General features: G+C 38.6%; 1 protein-coding gene across 1 annotated transcript; it reads right to left on the bottom strand.

The window, feature by feature from the left end:
* Window positions 1-1,541: 1,541 nt before the first annotated feature.
* On the bottom strand, window positions 1,542-14,154 carry MCHR2 (melanin concentrating hormone receptor 2). The gene is made up of 5 exons (XM_070419300.1): window positions 13,973-14,154; window positions 11,317-11,526; window positions 8,579-8,773; window positions 3,668-3,787; window positions 1,542-1,910 (listed from the first exon to the last, which is right to left on the bottom strand). The coding sequence occupies exons 1-5, from the start codon at window positions 14,152-14,154 to the stop codon at window positions 1,595-1,597; spliced, it is 1,023 nt and encodes a 340-aa protein (XP_070275401.1). The 3' UTR covers window positions 1,542-1,594.
* Window positions 14,155-26,998: the final 12,844 nt, after the last annotated feature.

Raw genomic sequence — 26,998 nt, 5'->3', positions numbered from 1 at the left:
AATAACAATGTTTTCTTATTAAAAAAGACAATGGAGGCAAATGCTTCAATTGCTCTTCAGTTATCAAGTGATAACACCAGTGTTGGGTCTTCAGAAGTCGGTTAATCACTGGACCCTGTCTGTTGCACCTTAGAGAAGTGAGAATGAAGGCCCTTGGAATGATGGCCATGACACAGCTTTTGGTCAAAATCATAAAGGAGCACCCAGCCTCTGGGTAGCTCTCCAGATCTCAATTACAGAACTAAAACACCTCAGATGTGACCTGCTTATAGTTTTCACATTGTTTACACAACCTTTCATCCAGATATGCATTTAGGTCTACTTTGTTTCAAAGAACCCTCTAAAATACCTAGAACCAATAACATTGGGTTGAAAGTCAAGAGTCTCGACAATATATAAAAATGGAGATTAGATTAAAAAAGTTGGTCTCTGTGGCTCTTATATTAAGGGCTGATGAAAAATCAGTTTCAGATGTCCTTGGAGCAAGCAGGTTTATGTATTTAGATGTAGGAGGTGGGTTTACAGATTTCATTCACACAAAAAATAAAAAGCTTTACCTTTGTCAAGAATAAAGGCTTTAAAAGCATTTTTTTCTGTTCTTACTATATCAAAGTGCATGTTTTATACAAACCAAAAGAGGAAAAGATAGATACATATAACATATGTGAACACCCACAAATTTGAGAGCTAATTACTTTTGTACCCTTGAACAAACTGTAACTCAAAAATTATGTAATTAAGTATTTGTTAACATCCTGAAGAATATCTTTATTAAAATGGAGATACCGGTGTCTATAATTTGTAGGCATGAGAACAATGCTAAATGCAAAAGAATATGCTTAAAACTATCAACTAATATTTTGCAGAGTTTCTTTCCTTGTGGGGCTGTAGAAAAAAGGACCCCCATATTCAAAATTATTTAGTGGTTTCCTCCTTAATGATAGGTACAGGTTGCCAAGGTAATGCAATAAAAAGACAAAAATAGGCAGACCTGGATTTCAGCCCAGCTCTTATGTAGTTGTGCAGCATTAGGCCTATCACTTAACCTTTCTGAGTTTAGTAAACTGAGGCAATACTTACTTCACAGATTTGTTACATGTAATCTTATACATGGTAACTGTTATGCTAACAGGTAAAACTGAGTGTTGAAGACATTCGATTGTACCACATGAAATTAACATTTTTGTAGATAAAAAATGGCCAAATTTAAGTCTTCATTATAAGGTCATTCCCCGCCCTCCCACCCCTTAAACCTCAAGGGCACTGTTACAGTGAGACCAAAGTATTGATGGCAAACTGAGATTCCTTGGTGAGTTTTTAGTCAATGGTCATGAACGGCCACTTTTATCAGTGAGTAGTTTATAACATGCTGAAATAACACACATAACCATGGAGTTGGGTATCTTAGACTGTTCCATTCCCTACCCTCAAGTGCAGATACATATTTCAAATCTTACTAAAGTTAGCATATTATACTCATTGCATTGAATGGTTACCCTTCTGTTCCATGCTACTAAGAGTCACCGTTTGCCCTTCTAATAATACCAATAACTTAGACAAGCCCGTCGAGGTGATTGATGATCTATGCACTCTCCTAAAAGCTTGATTTCAAGGTGTTTTCCATGTTGTGGCTTTCCCTCTCAATCACTCTCCTTCGCAGTCCAGGCAGGCGTTTCTGGAAGTTTCCACTCAGCACGATGTAGAGAAAAGGGTTAATGCTGCTGCTGGCATAGCTGAGACAGATGGAGAGGTAGTAGGTCACATAGAAAGCCAGCGTGGGCTGCTGCATCTGTAAGTTCACCAGCTGGATGATGTGATAGGGGGCAGCACTTAGGACGAAGACTGCTACCAGCACCAGTACCATCTTTGTCAGCTTCTTGACCCTCTGCCTCGGGACACAGGGATTGTAACTGCAAAGGCAACGTTAGGATAGAACGTAAAAAAAACCCTAGAAACTGCAGGGCAATGGGGTCCTAGACCTTTTTGGACAGTAGAGAATGGATGCAGGGCGATATGAAGCTCCTTTTTATTCTTATTTAGTCAGAGCATTGTAAAAAGGTTTTTTCATTCCTGTTAAAATTTTCCCAAAGCTGGAAGACTTTAAGAAACAAAATAAATAACATACTAGTGCATTAAAGCCCAAAGGATCAAATACACGAGTTCATACTGATATAAATATATAATTGAATAAAATGAGAAAGAACAGCTGTCAGTGTCTTAATATTCCATTTTAACTTTTCCACCACCTCAACTCCCTGTGATACATTTAGGAGCTATTTCCCTCCTATAACTGTGGCTGCTTCCTTTCCCATTCTAAATAGACTACCCTTGAAGAATGTAAAATTTCCAAAGAATTTCAAGAAATTTTAAGTGAGAAAAAAATGTCATGGGCTAATAGACTACACCTTTGGTGCCAAGGTTTGCCACAAATTTTGACCAATGGTGAACATATTGTTCACCTATTCTTTTTTAAAAAACCTTTATAGTGTCATATGTGGTAGGTGTGTGAAACCCAGGAATCTCGTCTTTTCAAAACAAATACAACAATCTAGTCTAAGAACAAATTTTAATATTTTTTAACCCAACATGTTTTATAAAAACACTGATTTATGCATTTAAACAAATTGTTATGTACAGTTTCAAGTAGAGAATAATTTATATTTATTCATGTGGTTTTAGAGACAAGAATCTTTAAAGGTTTACCCCTAGTTTATTGTCTTTATATAAGTCTTTGTTTTTCTTTAGTTCTAATTGTCCTAAGTATTCAAATACTAATGAGATATTTCTATAAATTAAAAAATTAAAACAAAAATTTGAAGTTATACACATCATCTAGGATACTTACATATGTACACAAGTCTGTAAAATGTACAAAACATTTAAATAACACTGTTGATGACAAATATAAAATTATTTTTTAAATAGAATCTTGAGTTCTGTTTACACTTTTTAATGAAAATATTACCTCAGTAATTTCAACATTTATCACTGACAGACCCTCAAATATCTGATCCAGAACATGTCTTATTTTCAGAAAATGCCTCATATAGACATTAACGCCTATATATCTAAGTATAGTATGTGTCAAGTGATTGCTGTTTAAATTTCTGTTGTAGAGGCCTTAGGATCACTGCATTGTCCTTTTTTTAACATACAAGATATTTTATTAACATATTATTAATATCTATGATAAAATAAAGTAGTCTTACAGGATCTCAAATTTAAAACTTTAAATATTTGAAAAGCTGTTGTTGGGGGAAAATAATATTGAGAGGAACATGCAGAAAGTTTATATCATATCATTTTGATTACCCACTTTTAGGAACAAAACTAAATTAAATATGCTCTTGTATATTTCTGAAGGAGGACTATTTTAGTCTTAACCTTTTATTAGAAACAATGAAAGATAGGAAGAAAAAAGAAATAAAACAGCTCCTTGGAGTACATGAGAACAAAGACTCAGATTCCAAGTACTTAATGGCAAGAGTTTAGCAAAATTTATTATTGTACTTATTCATAATGTTGATATTTTTAGCAATCAACACAGAAACAAAAGGAGAATAAAGGCAGAAATAGAAGATACAGTGAAAAGGGTAGTATTCAACAGCTTTAGAGAACCCATGCATTGTTCTTTTAATAAATCAAGAGAAATAAGGCAAACACTTACCATCCAGCATCCTTATTCTGTTGATACATCTCCCAAGTATAGCATAAAATTAAAATATAGCACACCAAAATCAAAGGCAAAGGGAAAAAAAAAGTTGTTATCGTCAAATAAAGTGTGTACCTGTGAAATGAGAGAGAGAGAAGACATGCCTGTTACATTCACAATGCTAGGCACTGGTGTTTACAGTTTATGAGGCATGATTCTCTGATTTTTCAGGGCCCAGGAGGAAAGTCCTTGGGGGAAAGAATTAAGCATCTTTGGGTGCTTTCCTCATTGTTCATTGACACTGATGCTTATCTTTCCAGCAACCAAGGCCAGCACTACTGAGTATGGAATGGGTAAGGATACTTATTATTATTATTCTCTTTAGTGTTATTAGCAACAACAGGCAATAGCAGATAGCATTTACTATATATTAGGCCATGATCTGAGTGCTTTAGATATTTTAACCCACTGAATCTCTACAATGGCATTATTATCCACATTTTATAGAAGAAGAAACTAAGGCACAGAGGGGTGAAGTGGTTTGCTCAAGGTTAGCCAGCTAGTAAATGGCAGAGGGGGGGATTTGAATCCAAATGGACAGTTGAGCTGTACAGCCCATCCTTGTAGCCAAGGACTGAGACGGCCTCTCAAAGGGCCTATTGTAAAATCGCCAGTCTTTTCCTCAGTGCTTTGCCAGGGGGAAGTCTCAGGCAAGCCAATTCCAGTTTTGCACAGATGCCAGGTGTTGGTGAAGGAAGGCAGCACAGGCTGGGTGGGTGTGGACAGAGGCAGAGAAAAGCAGAGAGGAGAGAAAGAGAGAGAGGGAGAGAGGGAGAGAGAGAGAGAGAGAGAGAGAGAGAACGAACCTGGGACCAGAGGGACTCTGAGGTAGCACAGAAATTCCATTTCACTGTAAGGATTTAATTCTAGGAGAAACAACAGAGGCCAAAAACTCAGAATATCCTTTATGATAACCAACCAAAAATAGAAGAAGCAGCTGTCAGTGCAAAATAATTAATATTTTGTATTTCTTTGACACAGACCGAAGTCCTATAGTCAGATAGTGAGCCTCAGGTTGTCCTCTTCTTTTAGAGAGGTTGAAGTCCATATTAACCTGTCAATGCCTGTGATTAAGTATCATTTCACCTTTAGACTGGCTGATAGTTTCTGTCCGTGTGTGCAGCCAATGCTGGTGGGAGAAATAACAGATAATCAATCCCGTCAGTGTTGCACTCCTCGGGAGCTTGCTGTTACTGGATTTGTGGTCTTGCAGACCCCCTAATTTCAGCCCTCTTGGGTTATGTCTATGCCCAAGCAACCCATCTGTTTAAAGGTGGTGGATGGGAAATGGTAAGAATTCCTTCTTTCTTACTGCAGTGTAGTATTCCATTGTGTAGATGTACCACAGTTTTCTAATACACTCATCTGCTGATGGGCACTTAGGCTGTTTCCAAATCTTACTATGGTAAATTGTGCTGTTATGAACATAGGGGTGCATATATCCTTTCTGATATATGGTGTTTCTGGTTTCTTGGGATATATTCATAGAAGTGGGATCACTGGGTCAAATGGGAGTTCCATTTTTAGTTTTTTGAGGAAACTCCATACTGTTCTCCACAGTGGCTGCACCAGTCTGCATTCCCACCAGCAGTGCACGAGTGTTCCTTTTTCTCCGCATCCTCGCCAGCTCTTGTCATTTCTTGATGATAGCCATTCTGACAGGTGTGAGATGGTACCACATTGTCATTTTGATTTACATCTCTTGGATGATTAGTGAGTTTGAGCATGTTTTCATATGTCTCTTGGCCTTCCTTATGTCCTCTTTCAAAAAGTATTTATTTAGGTCCATTGCCCATTTTTTTTGATTGGGTTCTTTATCTTCCTTTTGTTAAGTTGTATAAGTTCCCTGTAAATGTTGGAGATTAAACCCTTATCAGTGATAACATTGGCAAACATGTTCTCCCATGCAGTGGGCTTTCTTGTTGTTTTGTTGATGGTTTCTTTCGCTGTACAGAAGCTTTTTATTTTGATATAAACCCATTTGTTTATTTTCTCTTTAGTTTCCATTGCCCGAGGAGCTGTATTGGTAAAGATATTGCTTTGGCATATGTCTGAGATTTTGCTGCCTGTGAATCCCTCTAATATTTTTATGGTTTCCCATCTTATGTTTATCCATTTTGAGTTTATTTTTGTGTATGGTGTAAGTTGGTGGTCTAGTTTCATTTTTTTTTTGCATGTATCTGTCCAATTTTCCCAACACCATTTATTGAAGAGACTGTCTTGACTCCATTGTATATTCTTGCCTCCTTTGTCAAATATTAATTGAGCATAGTGGTTTGTGACAATTTCTGGGTTATCTATTCTATTCTATTGGTCTATATGTCTCTTCTTGTGCCAGTATCAGGCAGTTTTGACAATAGTGGCTTTGTAATACAGCTTGATATCTGGTATTGAGATCCCTCCTACTTTGTTCTTCTTTCTCAGGATTGCTGCAGCTATTTGGGGTCTTTTTTTATTCCAGATGAATTTTTGAAGAGTTCGTTCTAGGTCTGTGAAATATGCTGTTGGTATTTTAATGGAGGAGTGCATTGAATCTATAGATTGCTTTGGGTAGTATGCACATTTTAATGATGTTGATTCTACCAATCCATGAACACGGTATGTTCTTCCATCTATCTCTTTTTTCAGTGACCTGTAGTTTTCTGAGTACAGGTCTTTTACCTCCTTAATTAAGTTTATTCCTAGGTATTTTAATTGTTTTGGTGTGATGGTAAATGGGATTTTTTTAAAATCTCTCTTTCTGTAAGTTCACTATTGGTGTATAAAAATTCCATAGATTTCTTGACATTATTTTTTTATCCTGCTACATTGCTGAATTCATTTATTAAGTCTAATAATTTTTTGATGGAGTCTTTAGGGTTTTCTATGTACAGTATCATGTCATCTGTGAATAATGGCAATTTTACATCTTATTTTCCAATTTGGATACCTTTTATTTCTTCTTCTTGTCTAATTGCTATGGTTAGCACTTCCAGTATTATGTCGAACAGGAGTGGTGAAAGTGGGCATTCCTATATCATTCCTGTTCTTAGGTGAAATTGTTTTAGTTTTTGCCCATTGAGTATAATGTTAGCTGTAGATTTGTCATATAAGGCTTTTATTATGTTGAGGTATGATCCCTCTATTCCCATTTTGATGAGGGTCTTTATCAAGAAAGGTTGTTGGATGGAACTGGAGGGCATGATGCTAAGTGAAATAAGCCAATCAGAGAAAGATAAGTATCACATGATCTTAGTCATTTGTGGAATATAATGAACAACATAAACTGATGAACAAAAACAGATCCAGAGACAAAGAAGCATCAATCAGACCATCAAACCTCAGAGGAAAGGGAGGGGAGGGGGTAAGGCGAGAGATCAACCAAAGGACTTGTATGCATGCATATGGGCATGGCCAATGGACATAGACACCAGGGGGCTGAGGGCATGAATGGGGGAGTGGGGGGCAATGGGGGATAAGGACTCACATATGTAATATCTTAATCAAGAAAGAAAAAAAAAAGAATAAAGTTTAGGATTTCTCTGAGAACTAGGGGAGTTCTATTTGCTTCTGTGAATAGTAAAGCCAGTTTAAAAATTGCGTATGTGTTGGACTCCAGAGGAATCTGTCAACAGTAAAACAGGATAATCCTCTAGGGAATATTTACATTTTCAAATAAGAAGCAAGGGAAGAAGACAATTAACCAAACTCACTAAGTACTTCAAGTGAATTGTATGTGATGGTGGCCCATAGCTAGAACAACTATTTGAACATCAGGGGTTGTTCCAGCTCATATCTCCAGTTACATCAACATGCAAAGCTGGCTTATAATGTTTTGAATGTTTTACAAAATAAAATTCCTCACCTGAAAAAAAAAAAGTGGTGGATGGGAAAAGGAACCCGCCATATTGACTTGAGATAGTGTATGGATGTATATAAAATGCACCTAGCACAGTATCTTGTGCTTAGTAAGTGATCAAAAAATGTTTAGTCATAGACTTCAATGCTATGTTAAAAATTTCAAATAGAAATTTTTTTGACTAACTTTTTCTTTTCAAATTAAAACGTAAGAAATGCCTGTGTTGGTGTCTGCATTAGTTATATACAACAGTTGTAACACATTACCCCAAACTGGGTCGCTTAAAAAGACAGAAATGTATTGTCTTACAGAAGTGGAGGCTAAGAGTCTGAGATCAAGGTGTCAGCAGGGCTGGTTCCTTTCGGAGGCTCTGAGGGAAAATCTGCTCCCTGCCTCTCGCCCGGCCTCTGGTGGGTTCTGGCAATCCTTGGGGTTCCTTGACTTGTAGACACATTCCCCCAATCTCTGTCTCTGTGTTCACAGATGTTCTTTTTCTCTGTGTATCTTTAAATCGTCCTATCCTTATCAGGACACCAATCATTGGCTAGGGGGCCCACCTTAATTCAGTTTGACCTCATCTTCACTTGACATATCTACAAGGACCCTACTTCTAAATAAGGTCACATTCATAGATGCTGAGGGCAATATATCTTTTGGGGTTGCGGGACACAACTCAACCAAACTCCAGCTGCATATTAATAAGGTTTGCATCTCAGGAACTGAGACCCTTTTTGAAATTCTGTCCCCCCTTGATTGCTGTGTTTCTGCTGTGTCTGGCTGTCAGGGATCTTTAAAATCCATATTTAGATATATTTGTGCCCACTGAAGTTACATGACTAAACTCAAAATCTTTTTCTAGAGGTTACCCTCTCCTAGAAATCAGACGATCAACTTGATTATGGAAGGCAGGCAACTAAGTGGGGAGACTGTTGGGGAGAGGATCCCCAAGGACACGGCAGGCAGACAGCGAGGCTGAAGCACTTCATAACTTAATTCAATTCCATTTTTCTTAAGTTGTAACAACCTACCAGAGCACATCGTCAGGGGATGCTAAATCAAAAGCACAACTCTCCACGCCGTCTTCAAACGTGATGACCTTTGAGTAGAGCCAGACAGGCAACGCCAGGATAAAGGAAGCTGCCCAGAGGCCCAAATTGATGCGGATGGTCTTGTACCTCGTTCTCCAACTTGTAAGTCGAAATGGTTGGACGAGAGCCAAGTACCTGCAAAGCCAGTTAAAAAGGGTTTGGGAATAATCAATAAAAGCACTGAGCTCCAACAATGAATGGTTCATGACAAGAGTAAATTATTAGTATTATCATTCTCCCTGAAGCATACCGCTATCAGGGTAAAAGAAAGCTATAGTATTTTTTAAGAGCTGGCTGGTACCTATACAGAAAACAACTCTTGACCCTACAAGTCTGAATAGACCACTCTCTGAAATAGCTGTCACTTCCACAAGCACACTGAAGAGGGTAAAATTCTGCCCTGCAAGCTCTCTCTTTACAAAGGTGCATTCCTTGTAGAGGAGGCTCTGTAAAACTTGGTCTCTGAACAGGGATTTCCTCCCGGAGGCAGGGGCCCTCTGCCCCGTAGGATTGACTGATGGAGGGGCAGGAAGAGGGAAGTGCACTGGCTGGAGGGAGAGGTTCGGGCCCTGGGACAGGCATTTTGCTCAGATAGCTTTTCAAGAGAGTCCCCAGGCACTTTGGGGGTTTAGTTCAGACAAATCACAGCGAGGATAAACAAAATGACTAGTGTAGACAATTGCAAATTCCTCAGGGAACTTAGGCTGCAGGCTAGAGGGGGAAATGGGCTCATTTTATGGAGAAGTCGTTTTCTTCTTTTTTCCATTTTTGATCCAGAAAAAAAGGGTAATCATTAATCAAACTTGAAATCCTGATATATCAAACATATTCAGTTCTCTAGCAAATCCAAGAAGAATTTTTAAGAGTCAACTAAAAGCTAAAGAATGAAAAAAAGTGTTCAGACCTGGAATCAAAGGTATTTAAAAAAGCAGGGTTTTGCTGGGGGTAGAGGTTGTAGAGTAAGAGGTTCACAGAAGAGGCACAATGAAAGGGAAAGCCAGTACTCTCCTTATTCAGAGTACAGTGTGTCAAGCAGGTTTTATTATCTCCAAGAACGGTGTTGTGATTGGGAAGGCCTGTACTTTAGGTTGCTTTTCTGCAGTGGCCTGCCCTGTGCAGGGCCCTCTTTCTAGTGTTGGAACCCTGGCAAGCTGGTCAGGCTTCACTCAAGGCACTGCCAGCATTGGCTGGCATCAGATGAATTAGCCAGACCTACACAGTACATTGACTGAAAAATGTGATGTTAATTATGACGTGAGAAATACACTCTATATTTGGAGAATTCTTTTGCAGAAAAGCAGCAAGATATAAAAAAAATGCATCAAACATTACTATTATTATTCATGTCTGAATAATAATCCAGCCTTGCCATTGCTTTGTTCATCCATCAGAAGAACTACTCATAACTTCCCCACCTCAAGGGCCCACTTGGACAAGCAAAAGGGTCAGAGCTCAGGAAGAAGTCCTGGATGGACCCAGGAAATTTAACACAGCCCTCAAGACTGATGGTCATTCATTCATCAATGTTTTTTGAGCCCCCACTTGCCAGGCAGTGTTACACGGACACTTGGGATATATCATTGATCAAACCTGCATTTGTGGAATTTATATTTGAAGGGTAGGGGGAAGCTAGACAATAAACAACAACAACAACAACAACAACACACACTAAATTAGACTATGTGATTTATTTGGAGCAAGGAAGATCAGAGCAAGGGGGATCAAGTGTGCTAGAGTTGGGTTGGGTGGGACGAATGTGGATCGAGATTTTAGGTGGGTTGCTCTCTGAGACAATTCCTGTTGTGTGTGTTACTGTTGTCTTTTAGGACTTGCTTCTGAATGGGGAAGACCTGATGTGGAAGTCTTGGCATCTGGATGATGCAGGGCTCATCCTGGCTTGCATATTTCTGAAAGAGGTCAGATGGTGAGATAATTATAAGCCACCTACCAACTTTAGAGACAGCCTGGGTCTGAACTGGGCCCCACAACTCATTGGCCCTGTAAGTACTCACCATCACTCTCAAATAACATTAGCTTACATGGTTGGTGATATGGCTGTGGCACACACCAGAGCACAGGAGGATACATTGCCAATGATGTAAAATGGCAGCATTTGCATTAACCAGGCATAATGATGAGTGTAAAAGATGGTCTTCCTGGTACTGGGATATTTCCTTATATCTGTGTAGGAGTCCATATCTACTCCACTGATTCCGTTAGGCTGCTAGGTAATAGAAAGAGTGTGTGAGACTTTGAACATACAGGAAATAGCCCTGACAGGGAGTGAGGGGACCCACTTCAGTTCTCAGCTCTGTCATGGACTCCCTCTGTGCCCTTCGCAAATATCCTCACTTCTTGGGGCCTCAGCTTCCTTATTGCAAGAATCATGGGGGCATTCATTCTAGTTTGCAACTTTCCATGATTTTGAAATCCTTTTATATTGTAGTAAGTTGTAAATAAATCTGAGGTAAAAAAGAATGATTGGAAAAAATATTTTAGTGTTTTAAGCTTTCCATTACAATAGACTTCTGTGAAAATGGGAACAAATATTCTTACATAATCAGTTCCACAATAAGGAAGAGAAGCCTTGCTATTATAAACCAGCTCTGATGTTGCTTAAAGTATGAAGCACAGGCACCTCTGAATTATGTTAGATATTTCAGAGTCTCTTCACTTACCTGTCCACACTCATTACAGTCATGATGGCACTACAGGCAAACTGGTTGCAGGTATCCAGGGATGTAATGATGGTGCAGAGAGGCCCCCCAAATACCCACTCCCCTCCCTGGGCCCACTGGTGCATAAGAAAGGGCATTCCGACGATGTGGACCAGATCAGCCACAGCCAGGTTGCAGATGTAAATGTCAGGAATAGTTTTTTTCCTTGACCTGAAAGAAATGGACAGAAACTGAAGACTGACATCCAAAGTATGCACCTTCTTCAATGTATGTCACCTGTTACAAATTTTCAATGGCCAAAATGGATTTTAAAAGTTAAAGGGAAACTTAGACAAGTGTACATATAAATGCCTAGTATATTTAAACAGTTTGAACTATATGCCTGAGACCTAACTGCAGTGGTTTAAAAATGTGTCTGTACATTCTTAGATATTGCTTCCAAAACATGGAGCCTAATTCCCTCTTTTTGAGTGCGGTTGCACTTAGTAACTCATTTTTAACAAATAGTATATGGTGGAAATGACAGTGTGTGACATTTGAAAATTAGGACATGAAAGCTTTGTGGAGTTTTCTCCTTGCTCTCTTTTGGATCATTTTCTCTGGGGAAGCCAGCTGCCATCTTGTGAGAATACTCAAGTAACTCTATGGAGAGGTCCACCTGGAGAGGAATTGAGGCCTCCTGCAACAACCAGCACCAACTAGCCTGGTGCGTGAGTGCGCTGCCTTGAAAGTTGATACTCCAGCCCCAGCCAAGATGACTGTTGCCCTAGAGCAGTGGTTGGCAAACTCATTAGTCAACAGAGCCAAATATCAACAGTACAACGATTGAAATGTTTTTTGAGAGCCAAATTTTTTAAACTTAAACTATATAGGTAGGTACATTGTTATTAACTTAATTAGGGTACTCCTAAGCTGGCCTTTGCTAAAAACGTCCTCAATCTCATTGAGGTACGTTTGCTGAGGTCAACCCCTTCCAACTCTCCCATCCACACTCGTCTTGTATACTTGTTTTGTCTATCTCCTTTCGTTCATCCTCTCTATATGTCCAAACCATCTCAACATACCTTTCTCAATCCTTGACACTGCATCTTCTTTCACTACACAACGTTCCCTAAAATTAACTTAATAAACTTAAAGTTTTAAGTCAACTTTGCACTGTACATGTGCGCCCGCACTTGGTATTTTGTGGAAGAGCCACACTCAAGGGGCCAAAGAGCCGCATGTGGCTCACGAGCCGTGGTTTGCTGACCACTGCCCTAGAGGACAGCCTGACTGCAACTTCATGGAAACAGTAGAGGTGTGGGTCAAAGGGAACTGCTAGTTTGATTTAAGCTGGGTGGCGGGGGGAGGGGGACGGGGGAGAAGAGGCCTAGTTCTGAGCATTTTCCCTTCTTAGCAGCTTGTATTCCACCATTTGACCATTAGTATTCCTTCAGGTTAATACACTGTCCTGTTGTCATCTCTGCGTAAGATGTAGGCACCATTGGGAGGGTTAAAAAGTAAGGTGTCTCAGTAAATTATGATTTAGTGTGAATTAGTTGCCTTGACAGGGAGTTGAAGGCAGGGAATGGCAGAGTGGGAACTTTTTATTTATTGGGAGACAGGCCATTCCGTAGAGAGTCTCTGTTCTCTTCAAGTGGCCTGTCGATAGATGGAAGAAAGATGTGTTCAAGACATGGAGGTGGGGACTCAATGGAGGAAAATGTCATTTCCTTTATTGAAATAGTTTCCCAGGGCCCACCGTGGCTGTGGAGAATACTTGAGTAAAGGGGTTGAGTTCATTAGTCTCTCCTTGAAGAATAAAAGGGGAAATACGTTATAATTGTCTCAATTTTCCTCCTACACTTTCTAATTTGGTTTCCTTTGACCTGCTCTAAGTTTAAAGTATAATAGACTGGTGATGATCTGGTCTCACTACTTTATAGTCACCCTCCTAATGCATCTATCACCTCTTACTTTACAAAAAAGTCATATAGAACATCTTATTCTGGAGACTCCATCTTGCTTAAGCCTATTTTTTTTTTGGTATATATGTTTCATATATGTTTTTAGTCTTCCTTTGGCAAAGTCATATGTTGGTTCACTGCTTGCTTCCCAGTGTCACTATGTCTCTCATTTGGTCTATTCAGGGTGGTCAGTGTTGAGGGGGACAGCCCCCGTCTATGACTGCTTAAGTCTGTGGGGATCAAGTAGAGTCTTTCTCTTGCCCAAGTGAGTGAGAGTGTTTTTACCAGCCAAACCAGCTCAGTTTCTTAGGGTATGTCGTACTGCCAGAAAATAAAATGGTTGCCTCACAGTTTCAACCCCTGCCTGGGCTCAACCTCCAGAGTTTCTGAGTTTAATTGGTCTGGGGTGAAATTGTATATTAAGATTCTTAAAAGCTCCTCAGTGATTCTAATATGTAGCTAAGATTGAGAATCATAGCTCTAAAAATTCACTAACTCAGCAGTAAGCATTGGCCTAGGTCTTTTCATCCTGAGACCTGCAACTCAGATGTTATTAATACATGATAAAAAAATCTGTAGAATCTTTTCTAATTATCTTAAGCACATATTCCAAAACCTGATTTCACTAAGAAAAATCCTCCAAGGAGAAAAGGATTCACGTAGGGAGTACAGAATGCCCCTACACTGTGGGAAAGGAGAAGAAGCCTTACCTTACTATAGTGAATACAATGAGGATGTTGCCAACCAGCCCCATTGAGCAGATAAGCCCAACCATGGAAGGGAGGATGACTGTATCCACAACGCTGAGGGATTGATAAGCAAGCTCTTTATTCCAGGATTTGTTCAAAAGTTCAGCAGAGGTGTTCCAACAGGAAGAGTGAAGTGAATTCATTGTTCATGAACTTCCAGTGGTTAAAGCTGTGAGGAATAGGAAGTGCAGTTCCCTCAATTTAGATTTTCTTTAACTTATTTAAAAAATACTTATTGGGGCCTTTTTTGAATCAAGACCCCATATAACAGAAGATTACAGGGTGAATATAATGAAAAAGTTAGAGAGATCTGCTGTATAACACTGTGCTTATTCAACATTCAGCATTGTACCGTTCACTTAAAAATTCCTTAAAAAGAGATTGATCTCATTATATATATATATATATGTCTCCGGAATAAAAAAAAGTATGTGAGAGAGGATAAAATTGATGTTTGAGAAATGAGGTGAATAGATGTTTCATGTTTTGGATTAAATGTTCTAGTAAATGGTTTATTGGTAAAATATGTTCACAAAGAATAAAAAGTAACATTAAAACTGAAAAAAAAGAGATGTCATTAAGATAGTGAAAAGGCAAAACTCACAGGATATCTAAGACATATAACCAACAAAAGGAAAGGCTGTTGTAAAAATATATAAAATATGTATACAAACCAATAAGAAAAATAGAGATAAGTCAACAGAAAAATATCAAGAGACTTAAATTGGCATTTATAAAACAGGTATCTAATGGTAAATAAAAATTTTATTTTATTTTTTTGTGTGTCCATGAGTTATGCATATATGCATTCAGGTCTTTGGTTGATTTTATAAGGCATTCAATATCATTGGTGATAAAGAAAAGGCAAATTAAAACCACAATGGGGTATCCATACAAACCTATCAAATTGGTAAAAAATGTCAAGTATGAGATTTCCAAGTGTTGGTGAAGGTACAGAATCACAGAAACTTCCACTACTGGTGAGAATATAAGTTGATGCACCACTATGGAAATCAGGGAGGTGTTATTTATTAAAGTTGAATAGATGAATATTATCTGATGACCCAGAAACTTCTCCATAGGTGGGATATACGTAGACATAGATATATGTCTATATATATATATACCATGTTTATATATACCAGGAGAAGTACTCCAGAAATGTTCACAGACATATTTATTTTATGTATTTTAAACAGAAAATAGTCAAAATGCTCATTTACAATGGGATGAGTAAAAAGATTGTGATATAGTCACACAATGAAATATTGCACAGCACCAGAAAGAAAGAGACTGTAATTATATACAATAACATGGATGGATCTAATAACTTAAGGTTGAGCAAAAAGCAAAAATTCATACAGTATGATTCAACTTATATAGAATTAAAAATATGGGAAAAACTAAACTATAATATTAGGGATACATATAATAATGGTAAATATATAAAGAATAATAAAGAAGTGATAACTGAAAAAGTCAGACTGATGATCACCTCTACAGACAGGGTTTTATATATGACTCTGCAGGTTATTTTAACAGTAAAGATAGTTTTTAAAAACAGTCTAACATCTGACTATATGGTTTCAAAGCAATAATCTAAATCTTTGTTTTTTCTTCTTTATTAATACTTCTATTACTCTTAATTTCTACTGTTCTCTTTTACTTTTCTATTCAGTTATTTCAAACTTTAAAAATCAGCTAATATAAATGTTAACTTTGATCATGTTTCTGTTATGTTGCAACTTGATGCCAAAATGCATGCAAAAATTTAGCAAAAGAACCATTCTCATGCAAAACAGCTATATATATGTGACTGGCTGAACTCACTGAAGAATTTCACACAAAGATATTTACAGTCAGTCACCTCATGTTGTTTTAAAAACAACAAATGTGGGTGCTTTAAAAAGTCAAGATGATTCATTATTTTAATTTTTATTTTGCTATTTGGATCATGAAAAACCAATGTTTAAGAGAGATTTGGGGGATATACAAAAATCTAGAGTTTAAGATACAGTATATGAAAATTAACTTTTATGACAATTGTTTTTTTTAAGTTACCACAAATTTAAAAAAGAAAATATGCATTATGTATTCAAATAAATAGGTTTGGAGGATATGTGTATTTTGGAAATAATGATTTAAGTTTAAGACATAGGCAAACCTTCCCCAATGAATTATATATAGCAATATTCATTACATCCTACATCATTTATGTATTTCAATATTTCTTCTCCAAGTATAACCTACAGGAATACGACTTCCCAAGTTTTAGCCAATAGTCATGCTTAATAAGTGTGTTTCTAAGACTAATGGCCTCACATCTAAGATTTGGGAGTGTAATTGAAATGGCTACACGTTAAGATTGTTTTGAACATTTAACATAAAAAAATTCGCAAAGTCAGATAGCATAATTGTTATTGACAACTCCTAGGCTATTGAAACCTCAACCCAAATCTCTTCAGCTTTACTCTTCCACCTCAATGGATCTCTTACTTTATTTATCTCTCAGATCTCAAGTTCTCTTGAGGAGATGGGCACTTGAGAAAGTGGGAAAGGAAGTCATCTGTAAATAGTAATTACAGTGGAAAGAACGCTGAAAGTAAATTCTAACTTTTAAAACCTTTACTCATGCCACTAAAAACCTGACAAAGTAAGAGCCCTGGTACCTATTACCTCTTGTCAACTAACATTTCATCTTTAACACCTCTTATAAATGTTAGAATTCAAAGTAAAGGAAAATTGGGGTATTTGTGAAAATTCTATATAGTTAAAACTTTGTGAATCCTTCAGTTATTTTTAGAAGAAATTTCTTGTTTTACCAATTCATTTAATTTCAAATTTGAGAAATTCATCAATCAAATAATAAATCCATGTCAAGCCTTGTTGTCCTTCATCTTATCTTGTTAGCCGTGGCAGGTAATGGCCCACTTTCCCTCCAGGTATATGACTGTGAAACAAACAGCTAGTGTCCAACAATATTTGTGCTTCATAAGTACCATATTCTTGTCTTTCTGTCCTTGATAGACACTTCTCATTAGTTAATTATACAGAAACAAAATATTAACCCACTGATGATTATTAAATATGAGCGGATGAAAAAGTTTTAAGTATTATTATTTAAATATATTCATATTTTATTTTTTTTATTTTTATTTTTTTACCTTTTTTTTTGTCTTTTTTTATTTTTTATTTATTTATTTATTTTTAAATCTTTATTGTTCAGATTATTACATTTGTTCCTCTTTTTTCCCCCCATAACTCCCCTCCTTCCAGCTCCCACCCCACCCTCCACCCTCACTCCCCACCCACTGAGTTCATCCATAGGTGCATGATTTTTGTCCAGTCACTTCCCGCATCTCCCACACCCCTTTTCCCCCAAGAATAGTCAGTCCATTCCCTTTCTATGTCCCTGATTCATTATAGTCACCAGTTCATTCTGTACATCAGGTTATTTATTCACTTGATTCTTAGATTCATTTGTTGATAGATGCATATTTGTTGTTCATAATTTGTATCTTTACCTTTTTCTTCTTCTTCCTCTTCTTAAAGGATACCTTTCAGCATTTCATATAATACTGGTTTGGCGGTGATGAACTCCTTTAGTTTTTCCTTATCTGTGAAGCTCTTTATCTGACCTTCAATTCTGAATGATAGCTTTGCTGGATAAAGTAATCTTGGTTGTAGGTTCTTGGTATTCAGCACTTTGAATATTTCTTGCCATTCCCTTCTGGCCTGCAAAGTTTCTGTTGAGAAATCAGCTGACAGTCGTATGGGTATTCCCTTGTAGGTAATTGAGCCTCTTTCTCTTGCTGCTTTTAAGATTTTCTCTTTGTCTTTTGCTCTTGGCATTTTAATGATGATGTGTCTTGGTGTGGTCCTCTTTGGATTCCTTTTGTTTGGGGTTCTCTGCGCTTCTTGGACCTGTAAGTCCATTTCTTTCTCCAGGTGGGGGAAGTTTTCTGCCATTATTTCTTGAAATAGGTTTTCAATATCTTGCTGTCTCTCATCTTCTGGCACTCCAATGACTCTAATATTAGTCCGCTTAAAGCTGTCCCAGAGGCTCCTTACACTATCTTCACACTTTTGGATTCTTTTTTCATTTTGCTTTTCCAATTGGGTGTTTTTTGTCGAATCTTTGGTTTGATTCTTGTGCTCCTCTGGTCTGCTATTGGGTATAATATTCTTTATTTCAGTCCGTGTATGCTTACTTTCTAATTTCTTTATCGTAGCATCGAGGGTCTCATTAGTTTTCGTGAGGCTCTGCACAAATTTATGGCAAGCCCTCAAAATTGCGATTCTTAGCTCCATATCCTCCATTTCTGTCATGTTTTTTTGTCTCCGCATCTTTTATGCTTTCTTGGTGCACCCCCTTGTGGTCTCTGTGCGCAGTCTTGTTCTAGCCAAGCCTTAATTGTTGTAGTTAACACTAGAGGGATTTGACCACCAGGCCGACTGGCGGTGGAAATCAGCTGTGGGAAAACTTCAGTCCTCAGGGGAGGCGCTAGTCCAGCCCTTGCCTGAGGCGATCGGCAAATGGCTGTGCGCAGGGTTTGGGCGGGGCGGGCTCAACAGGGCAGGGGGGAGGGAGCAGCTATGGCCGCTCTCAGTCCATCCCCAGGGGCTCTGCCTCTCTGTCCCAGCAATTGCTGCAAACCTCGGAGGGGCCGTAGCCAGACAGTCCCGCTTCTCCCGTTTGAGTCTGGGTCCCTAGAGACTCGCCCGGATCTGTAGCCCAGAGTCTGAGACTCGCTCCTGATTGAAAATGACAATCGCGCCCTCAGCCGCCAGCCCGCTTTGCGCGCGCACCCTCACCACCGCACCGCCGTACCTTTAAATTTTCCACACTGCGCCTCCGCTGAGCGTTGGAATGCTGTTGTTTTTGCTTCTAGTTGAAGAGACTCTCCTCAGCCAGCCTTCCCGTGGTTCTGGTTGATGTCCGCTCCGACTTTTAGTTGTATTTTTGAAGTGGTTGTCCACGGCGGCAGTCTCCGGTGTTTACCTATGTCGCCATCTTCGATTCTCCCCCAAAACTCAGTCTTCATATTTTAAATATTGTTAATATTTACTCAGAAGGCTATTTAAAAAAATCCTATATAATAACAGGCTAATATGCAAATTGACCGAATGGGAGAATGACCAGTCGCTATGACGTTCACTGACCACCAGGGGGCAGATGCTCAATGCAGGAGCTGCCCCCTGGTGGTCAGTGTGCTCCCACAGGAAGAGTGCTCCTCAGCCAGAAGCCCTGAGCTAGGCTCATGGCTGGCGAGCGCAGCAGTGGTGGTGGGAGCCTCTACCGCCTCCGCAGCAGTGCTAAGGATGTCCAACTGCTGGCTTAAGATATCCCCTGAGGGCTCCTGGACTGCGAGAGGGCACAGGCCAGGCTGAGGGACACCCCCCCCCCCCCCCCCGCCCCAAGTGCATGAATGTCGTGCACTGGGCCTTTAGTCTTATACAAAGAAACTCTCAATTCTTAAGTATGATTTCATTATATCTAAAGGCCATTTTTATACAGGACAACTCCCTCTAATCCTATATAATAAAAGGGTAATATGCAAATTGACCCTAACGGCCAAACAACCGACCGGGAACAACTGGTTGCTATAATGTGCACTGACCACTAGGGAGCAGATGCTCAATGCAGGAGCTACCCCTGCACTCCCACAGGGGGAGCTCCGCTCAGCCACAAGCCGGGCTGACCACTGTGAGCAAAGCAGCGGTGGTGGGAAGCGAGCCTAAGCCACAGTTGGACATCTGCTCAAGGGCTCCCGGGCTGCCAGAGGGATGTCTGACTGCCAGCTTAGGCCCAATCCCCTGGTGAGTGGGCCTAAACCAGCAGGTGGACATCCCCTGAGCGGTCCTGGACTGCAAGAGGGCGCAGGCTGGGCTGAGGGACCCTCCAGAATACATGAATTTTCATGCACCGAGCCTCAAGTTTTATAATGAAAGTCAATGCTTAAATAAGATTAACTTAAGCATCTTTGCAGAAAACTCTGTGTGCATTCTCTGTCTGTCCTCATGTGGTACCTCTGGAAGGAACCCATCTAACTGGGTATTAAATACCTTCCCCTTGAAACTTTTCTAGGTATAAAACTCTTTCTCAATTATTTAACTGCAAATTTTGACACTTATTTGGAATAACCACAGAAAACTAGGCCTAAATAGTTGAGAATGCCTTTATGTAGGAAGATTTTTTTCCCTAAAAAAGAGAAATTTATGCTTGTGAGGTGGTGTTGAAAGAAGACTGACAGTGTCAGTTTAATGTATTCTGATTCACATCGTTCATCTATAAACACTGACATCTTCATACATACACAATTTATTCATGATGATGAGGACAAGCAAAAGGAGAAATGAATTTAGAGGAAGTCAGATTTTTTAAAGAAAAAAAGAGTGTTAAGTCTAAAAAGTGGTAAGAAAATGTATATGGCAAAGAAGAGCATGATGTAGAGAATAAATCAAAAGAACTAACAGATGATGAGTTTGCTTACATTAGTGATTATTTCACACAATTTTGATTACTTTTAAAAATAAATCCTAAAATAATAATCTTCAACCGTTTTTCTGTAAACATAGTCATGATGAGGGGATTAAGTGAATCTAATGAGGTAGCTTTATGGCTACTTATCTTATTACTATTTTCAAGTTAAATATCAGAAAAAAATTATATGGGAAAAAAGCCTGCTGCTAATAACTAACAAAATCAATAACGATGTTTAAATATCCACAAAGCCCAAAATATAACAGTTCCACTTACCTGCTACATTCCTGTCCCCATGTACACCTACAGATCCAAATTGTATAGATTTGCTCTCCAAGTTGTGGCCTAACTCACTGGGCTCATTATTTTTTACTCCATCTTCCCATCGCCTTCCACTCTATTGACTCTCTCTTTTGGGAATTTCTATTTTAATTATCTCCAGGCATGCTCAGTCATTCATTCAACAAACATTATAATGTCTACAGCAAAGATCAAGATCAACAAGATTTCCACCTCCTGGCATTACGTTCTAACATGGTTGTATCAGTGTTACAAGGGTTTAAGGTTTATATAAATGTACTGCGTTCTGTAATTTGCAATTTGAAACTTTGGTTAAATAATCTCTTTAAGTCTCAGTTTCCCCAGTAATGACAGTGCCTATCTCAAAGTATTGTTGTGGTGATTCATGTGATGATTAATGACAAGTGCTGAGTATAATGTGTTCTAGTAAGTGTTCAACAAATATCAGTCCTTATCACCATCATCTGCATCATCACTATGCAGTAGGGTTTGCTTACTGAGTACAGAACCAGGGAATGGGAGTGGAGTGGCAAGAATGGTAGGAAGAAGAATTGTGAACAAAGACATGGCTGCCACTTTTTGATCTTTTTTTTCTACAGTTTTTTTTTCTTTGATCTGTTTTTTCTACAAGTTTAGAAACTGCTGAAGGGTAAACTGAGGCATATTAAAACTTTCAAGTTTATTTGAGCAAACATCAATTCGAATCAGGCAGCAGAAAGCTAAAAGTGGATAGGAGAGCTCCACTGACGGGAGCCACCATGCAAAGGTTTTTATAGAGAAGCTGCAGAAAGCAAAGTAAGGAAGTTATTTGACGGGCTGTAGCTTATGGTTCCCTTATTTGGGAGAGCCTAGTTGACTATTTGTGTTTGGTTGTTCTTAAGAGTTTTTTTTCCCCTCAGATTCAAACGCATAGATTCGGGCTCAAGATTTGGGTTTGTTTACATAGGCTACCAAGGCATTAGGGCCACTTCAGTCTAATGACTTCCTTCAATTACTTTAACAAAACGCAGTACCAGTTTTCAGCTCAAAATACTTCAGACAGTAAAGAAGACCAGAGAAAAAGGGGTCGCTCCCATGATGCTGTTTCTTTCTATTAATTGTCTAGATAGCAGCTACAATGAACTGATCTAGACATGGGAAAACTAGGCTGGTTGTCTCTCACAGCCAGAAAAAAACCTCCTAGGGGCCCCTCCACCTCTCACTTCTCAATTTCCCATATATCTCCAAGTGACAAGCAGAAACTGGAGAATTGAGACTATGGAGTTTATCCTAACGATGCATACACCATGAGTTGGTGATAATGATGTTAAAACATGGTCCAATTGGCTGAGAATGTGTTTAAACATACCCCACCACTTCACTTCTCCTTGTCACCTATCTCCTTAGGATAAGTAGTAGGCAAATAATGTAGCCTAAACAACAGAACCTTATGCTCACCATTGATTGATACAAAGGCATTTCATTTCTTATCCCAAACATCCAGAGCATCCTTCATTTGTCTTTTCTAACCAGAGAGAAGTTTCTTTTCACTGAATCAGTCAAGGAATTAGATCTCACATCTTGTTTGGCTAAGCAGAGGTTTATGGTCCATTAGCTTATACAATGGAGAGGGGTCTTTAAAAAAAGTATATTTTATTGATTTTTTAACAGAGAGGAAGAGAGAGGGATAGAGAATTAGAAACATCAATGAGAGAGAAACATCTATCAGCTGCCTCCTGCACACCTCCTACTGGGGATGTGCCCGCAACCAAGGTACATGCCTTTGACCGGAATAGAACCTGGGACCTTTCAGTCTGAAGGCCAATGCTCTATCCACTGAGCCAAACCGGATAGGGCTGGAGAGGGGTCTTTTTAAGAAAAAACAATAACAACAAAAAACCAAAGTTACAAATACAAATTTAAGTGTAAGTGTTTTAGACTGAGAAAAGACATGATAGCACATTATAAATTTTAAAAAGCTAAAAATTCCCCCCTCCCCCCCCCCCCAAAATCTAGGAAAATAACAACATTTTTATTAATTTCCAAACAAAACTCCATAATACTTTTCTCCTTTTTGGTTGCATGATGTTTAGTTATCTTTTCAAATGACAGAAATTATAAAACATCTATTTTATAGTTCAAAATCTATAGTCTTAGGAAACCATGTGATTTTGCACAAGCCTCAGCCTTTTTATGTCAGATTTTTTAGCCTATATAAAAACCAGTTGCAATCAGATGGGCACCAACTCTGTGTGGATGTAGGGCATCTCAGGTTGGCTTTAGGACCCTAGGAGATGAAGCCACTGATGGTGAGTGATGATGTGAAGCAGTGGGGTTGCTGGAGGCTCTACTTGTGTAGCCACAGCTGCTCCGTAGTTCAATCCTTCAACCCACTGCCTACCCACGCCCTTGTCAAAAACAGCTTCCCTGGGTGTGGCTGCTGCAAGCCAGCCAAGTCTCACCTTTCACTGAGCATCACCTATGGCTTTTTGACAGCACTCCCCAGCTACCTTGTGTTTGCTGATGCACCCACCTGACCCCTAGGTATCTTGAAGGTATCTTCAAGCCCCTGTGGCAGCTTCTTTTATTCCAGCACCTCCCAGTCTCTGTACACAGACTCCTGAGGCCTTGCTGAGGTAAGGGGTGCTGGCTGGAATCCAGGGTCTGCTGCTCAAATTCATTTTGCTTTTAATTTAAGGGATTTGCATACTTTGCTAGTGTTTTTGCCTTATGCACTTGCTGGCCCCTTGCCAAGCACATTTCCTTGTCAGCAACTCACACATTCCACAGCATCAAAAGTGATCTTAGGCTTATAGAGGTTATCATGCTAATACTTACCTGACTTATTGATTTTCTTTTAACTTTAACTTCACTTTTTAAGGCACTTGTATTTAATGATTTGGTTTGAATTAAATAAACGAATGCTTAACTTTTGATAAGTGATTAAGGTCTGGGATATAGTCTGACATGTTATCCCACTCATTCATAAATCACTCTTAAAATGTGTGAACAAAATTAGTTTTCCTCTGCTCAAGCAATAGCTAACATTTTAATTAGCACGTTCAGAATATCCTTTGACCTTGAACTGTATTAGCTGGAAGAGAATTTCTTTGTGAATTTGAAAACAGGTTAGAGAGTCCAGACCTTTACATTCTAGGCCTTCTTTTTCTAAACTCTTCAGATTCTTAGGAAAACTTACGTTCATCATTTTGCTAGAGAAGTTAAAAAAAAAATAGTTGGAAGGAAATTTTGAAGGAAATATGCTTTTTGCTTAGAAAGAACAGAGCTTCTGTGAGACTGTTCAGTGGGAGTCATGGTAACAACCATTGTAGGGCTGCACCCCTACTTTCTTAGACAGTTCTGCTTTCATGAACCCCTTCATCCATAAAAATATTAAAAATTCTATAATTGCATTGGCACAAAGACAAAGTAATCCAGGTGGTATTATATTTATATTTTCCATTTGAGTTTAAAAGAAATGGAAACATTTTCATTGGCCTCTAAAAGTATTGTGGGCCCTGAGCACTGTGGCTTTTGTGCCTAATGGATAAGCCAATTCCACTTATCATTATATTAAAAAAAAACAAAAAATTAAATAAGAAACTCAAAATGTCATACTATTCCCTCAGCTTTGAATGAAGAATATTCACTTACTTAAAAACAAGGGTATTACTAGTTATTTCAACCGCAGTGAGGTTTATAGTACAAGTATAATTTATCATACTAATATTCAATCCATATATTTCTAGAAATAAATATAAATGGAATATCAATACTTCTACTCTGTGGTAAACTCAATCATGACAAAATTGGGTAGGCAGGAAAAAAAACACACTTTAAGAATCAATGTAAGCAGAGATTCCAGTGTTACATGGCAGAGATGTGGAGAAATGGGAAGGGAGATAGTGTAACGGGCCTGTCAGGCAGGGCCAAAGCCAAAGGCAAGGTAGCTTTCTGCTTAATTAGCAACATTTCAGGGGCTCCGGGAGGATGCTCCTCCTTTTACTTGATTGATGATACTTATGATTAATTTCACTGAGAAGGTAGACTTTCCTTTCCATGGTGGCAATGGTGCTTATCATATAAAAGCCTCTGAGAAAATGATGAATTGTATTAAATGCAGGATGCAGAATTAAGGACTACCATCGGAACCATAAATTGTGTTAAGAGGAATGTCTTGGTTTTGCCTAGCTTTTATAGAATTTGGAAGAGGTTGTTCTTTAGAAGTGTAGGTCATCCGTTAGCCTTCCTTAGAGGAGGAAGATAGCATGAGGGGGGAGGGGATATGGGTAAAGGAGTCTGGGATACCAAAAAAGGCACCCTTGTTCGCAATTTGTGCTATGATCAGGGTAAGGGGCAGTGGACTTTCTGAAGAGCTCCATTCTTCTGACGTTGGTTGGGAAGAGGGCAGTGATGGGATTGGGGGCAGGAGAAGGAACCATGGCTAGAATTAGGCCAAGGAAATCAGCAGGGCTCCTATTACAATTGTGCAGGTTGTACACTGCCTAAAGGTGCCACAACTAACGGAGGGTGGTTCAGTTACTTCGTAGACATTGTGGGTTTACATATTTATTAAAACAGTTTTCTGGCTGATGGTAGTGGATTATCTGGTTTTAACAGAATCATCACATTATGCCCATTTTCTGAAAGATGGGAGTTACATGACTTGGGGTAGGAGAGGGTCTCTAATTTGCAGAAAGATACATTTAGGCTGGTAGCCCTGTACCCCCCAAGGAAGCTCACAAGCTCAAAAGAATGCCTGCACTTCGCCCTCATTGAGGGCGGGAGTCATGTTTCAGTCATCACCTTTCCTATGACTTATATGAAATTCAACTTTCCCCAGGACCATGGTTGCCTCCAGCCACATGTGGCTATTCAGACTTGAAATATGGCTTCTCTGAGTTGAGGTGCACCCTGAGTATACAATACACACCAGGTTTTGAAGACTAAGTATAAAAGATGTAAAATAGCTCCTTAATATCTAGTTTATATTGATGATATATAAAAATAATATTTTAATAGAATGGGTTAAGTAAAACATATCATTAAAATTAATTTCACCTGTTCCTTTTTACTTTTTAAATGTGGCTCCTGAACAACTTAGAATTAAATGTGATTTGCATTGGTGGCTCATATTTCCATTGGGTAGAACTGCCTTAGGAGACTGACTAGAGAAAATATCCTTGATAACAATTAACATAGCAATTATTTACAGACTCTCCTATGGGGACACGTTAAATGGACAAAAAGGTGGTCACTATATGTCATCAAAGAGTCTGGACTATTCTCATGCTAAGTAGAGATAACCTTACTGGTCAGGCAGGCTGAGACTGGTGTGTATGTGTGTGTGTGTGTGTGTGTGAGTGTGTGTGTGTGTGTGTGTGTGTGTGTGTGTGTGAGAGAGAGAGAGAGAGAGAGAGAGAGAGAGGTGGGAGAGAGGGGAGAGGGTAAGGGCAAGGGCAAAAGAGAATTCTCTGATATAACCTTTCAAGTAGTACATACTGCCACTAATAAAATACCATCTACATTGAGATTTTCAGGGCTGGATTAAATCTGGTTGTCCTAAAACTTTGGAGTGAGGTAGACAATGCAATATGAACCAATGTGGAAGAATTCTTTATTCTGTCAATATTCAGTGTTCCACTGACAGGTACTGATGACATAAAACTAATTTCCAAAACATGAAAGAAAATATATATTCATTCAAATGTTACCATCCCAGAAGAGATGCATGAAATATTTAGTATTCAATGCTGTTGCAGGTTTTATTATAAAAAGTTATTATGTATTTGAGTGGATATCAAGATAGGGTTGTTGTGAATTTAATAAAGGAAACCTTAAATAATTTATAATTTTTTCAAATAGGTCAGATGCTTACAAAATGAGAGATGTCTTAGTTTGACAATCAGAAATTGAATACAGTATAAACAAGGGTCTTTTTAGCTGGTAATTCTTAACTTGGTCATGGGAGGTAATAATTCATTTGCTTTTTTGTTATCATTATTATTTTTATTTTTAAACTTATAGATTGTCCTAAACTGTGGTACCAATAAAAATTTAGCAATTCATAAATCTATCACTTACTATTCTATATTAAAGAAAGAAAACAAGCAATGTTTTATTTAATAAAACTATCATGGGCACCTGAGCCCTCACCCCTAAAGAAAAACAAAGTTGTTGCTGAACATCTGCTAGCATTATTTAAGTAGTCTCGGTAGTGTCAT

The sequence above is a fragment of the Myotis yumanensis genome, unplaced genomic scaffold (assembly GCF_028538775.1).
Source record: "Myotis yumanensis isolate MYYU_CA2020_CCGP unplaced genomic scaffold, mMyoYum1.0.hap1 SCAF_6, whole genome shotgun sequence".
NCBI classification, from domain to species: domain Eukaryota; kingdom Metazoa; phylum Chordata; class Mammalia; order Chiroptera; family Vespertilionidae; genus Myotis; species Myotis yumanensis.
Note: the sequence above shows the minus strand (reverse complement) of the source record. Positions and strands in the feature narration are given on the sequence as shown.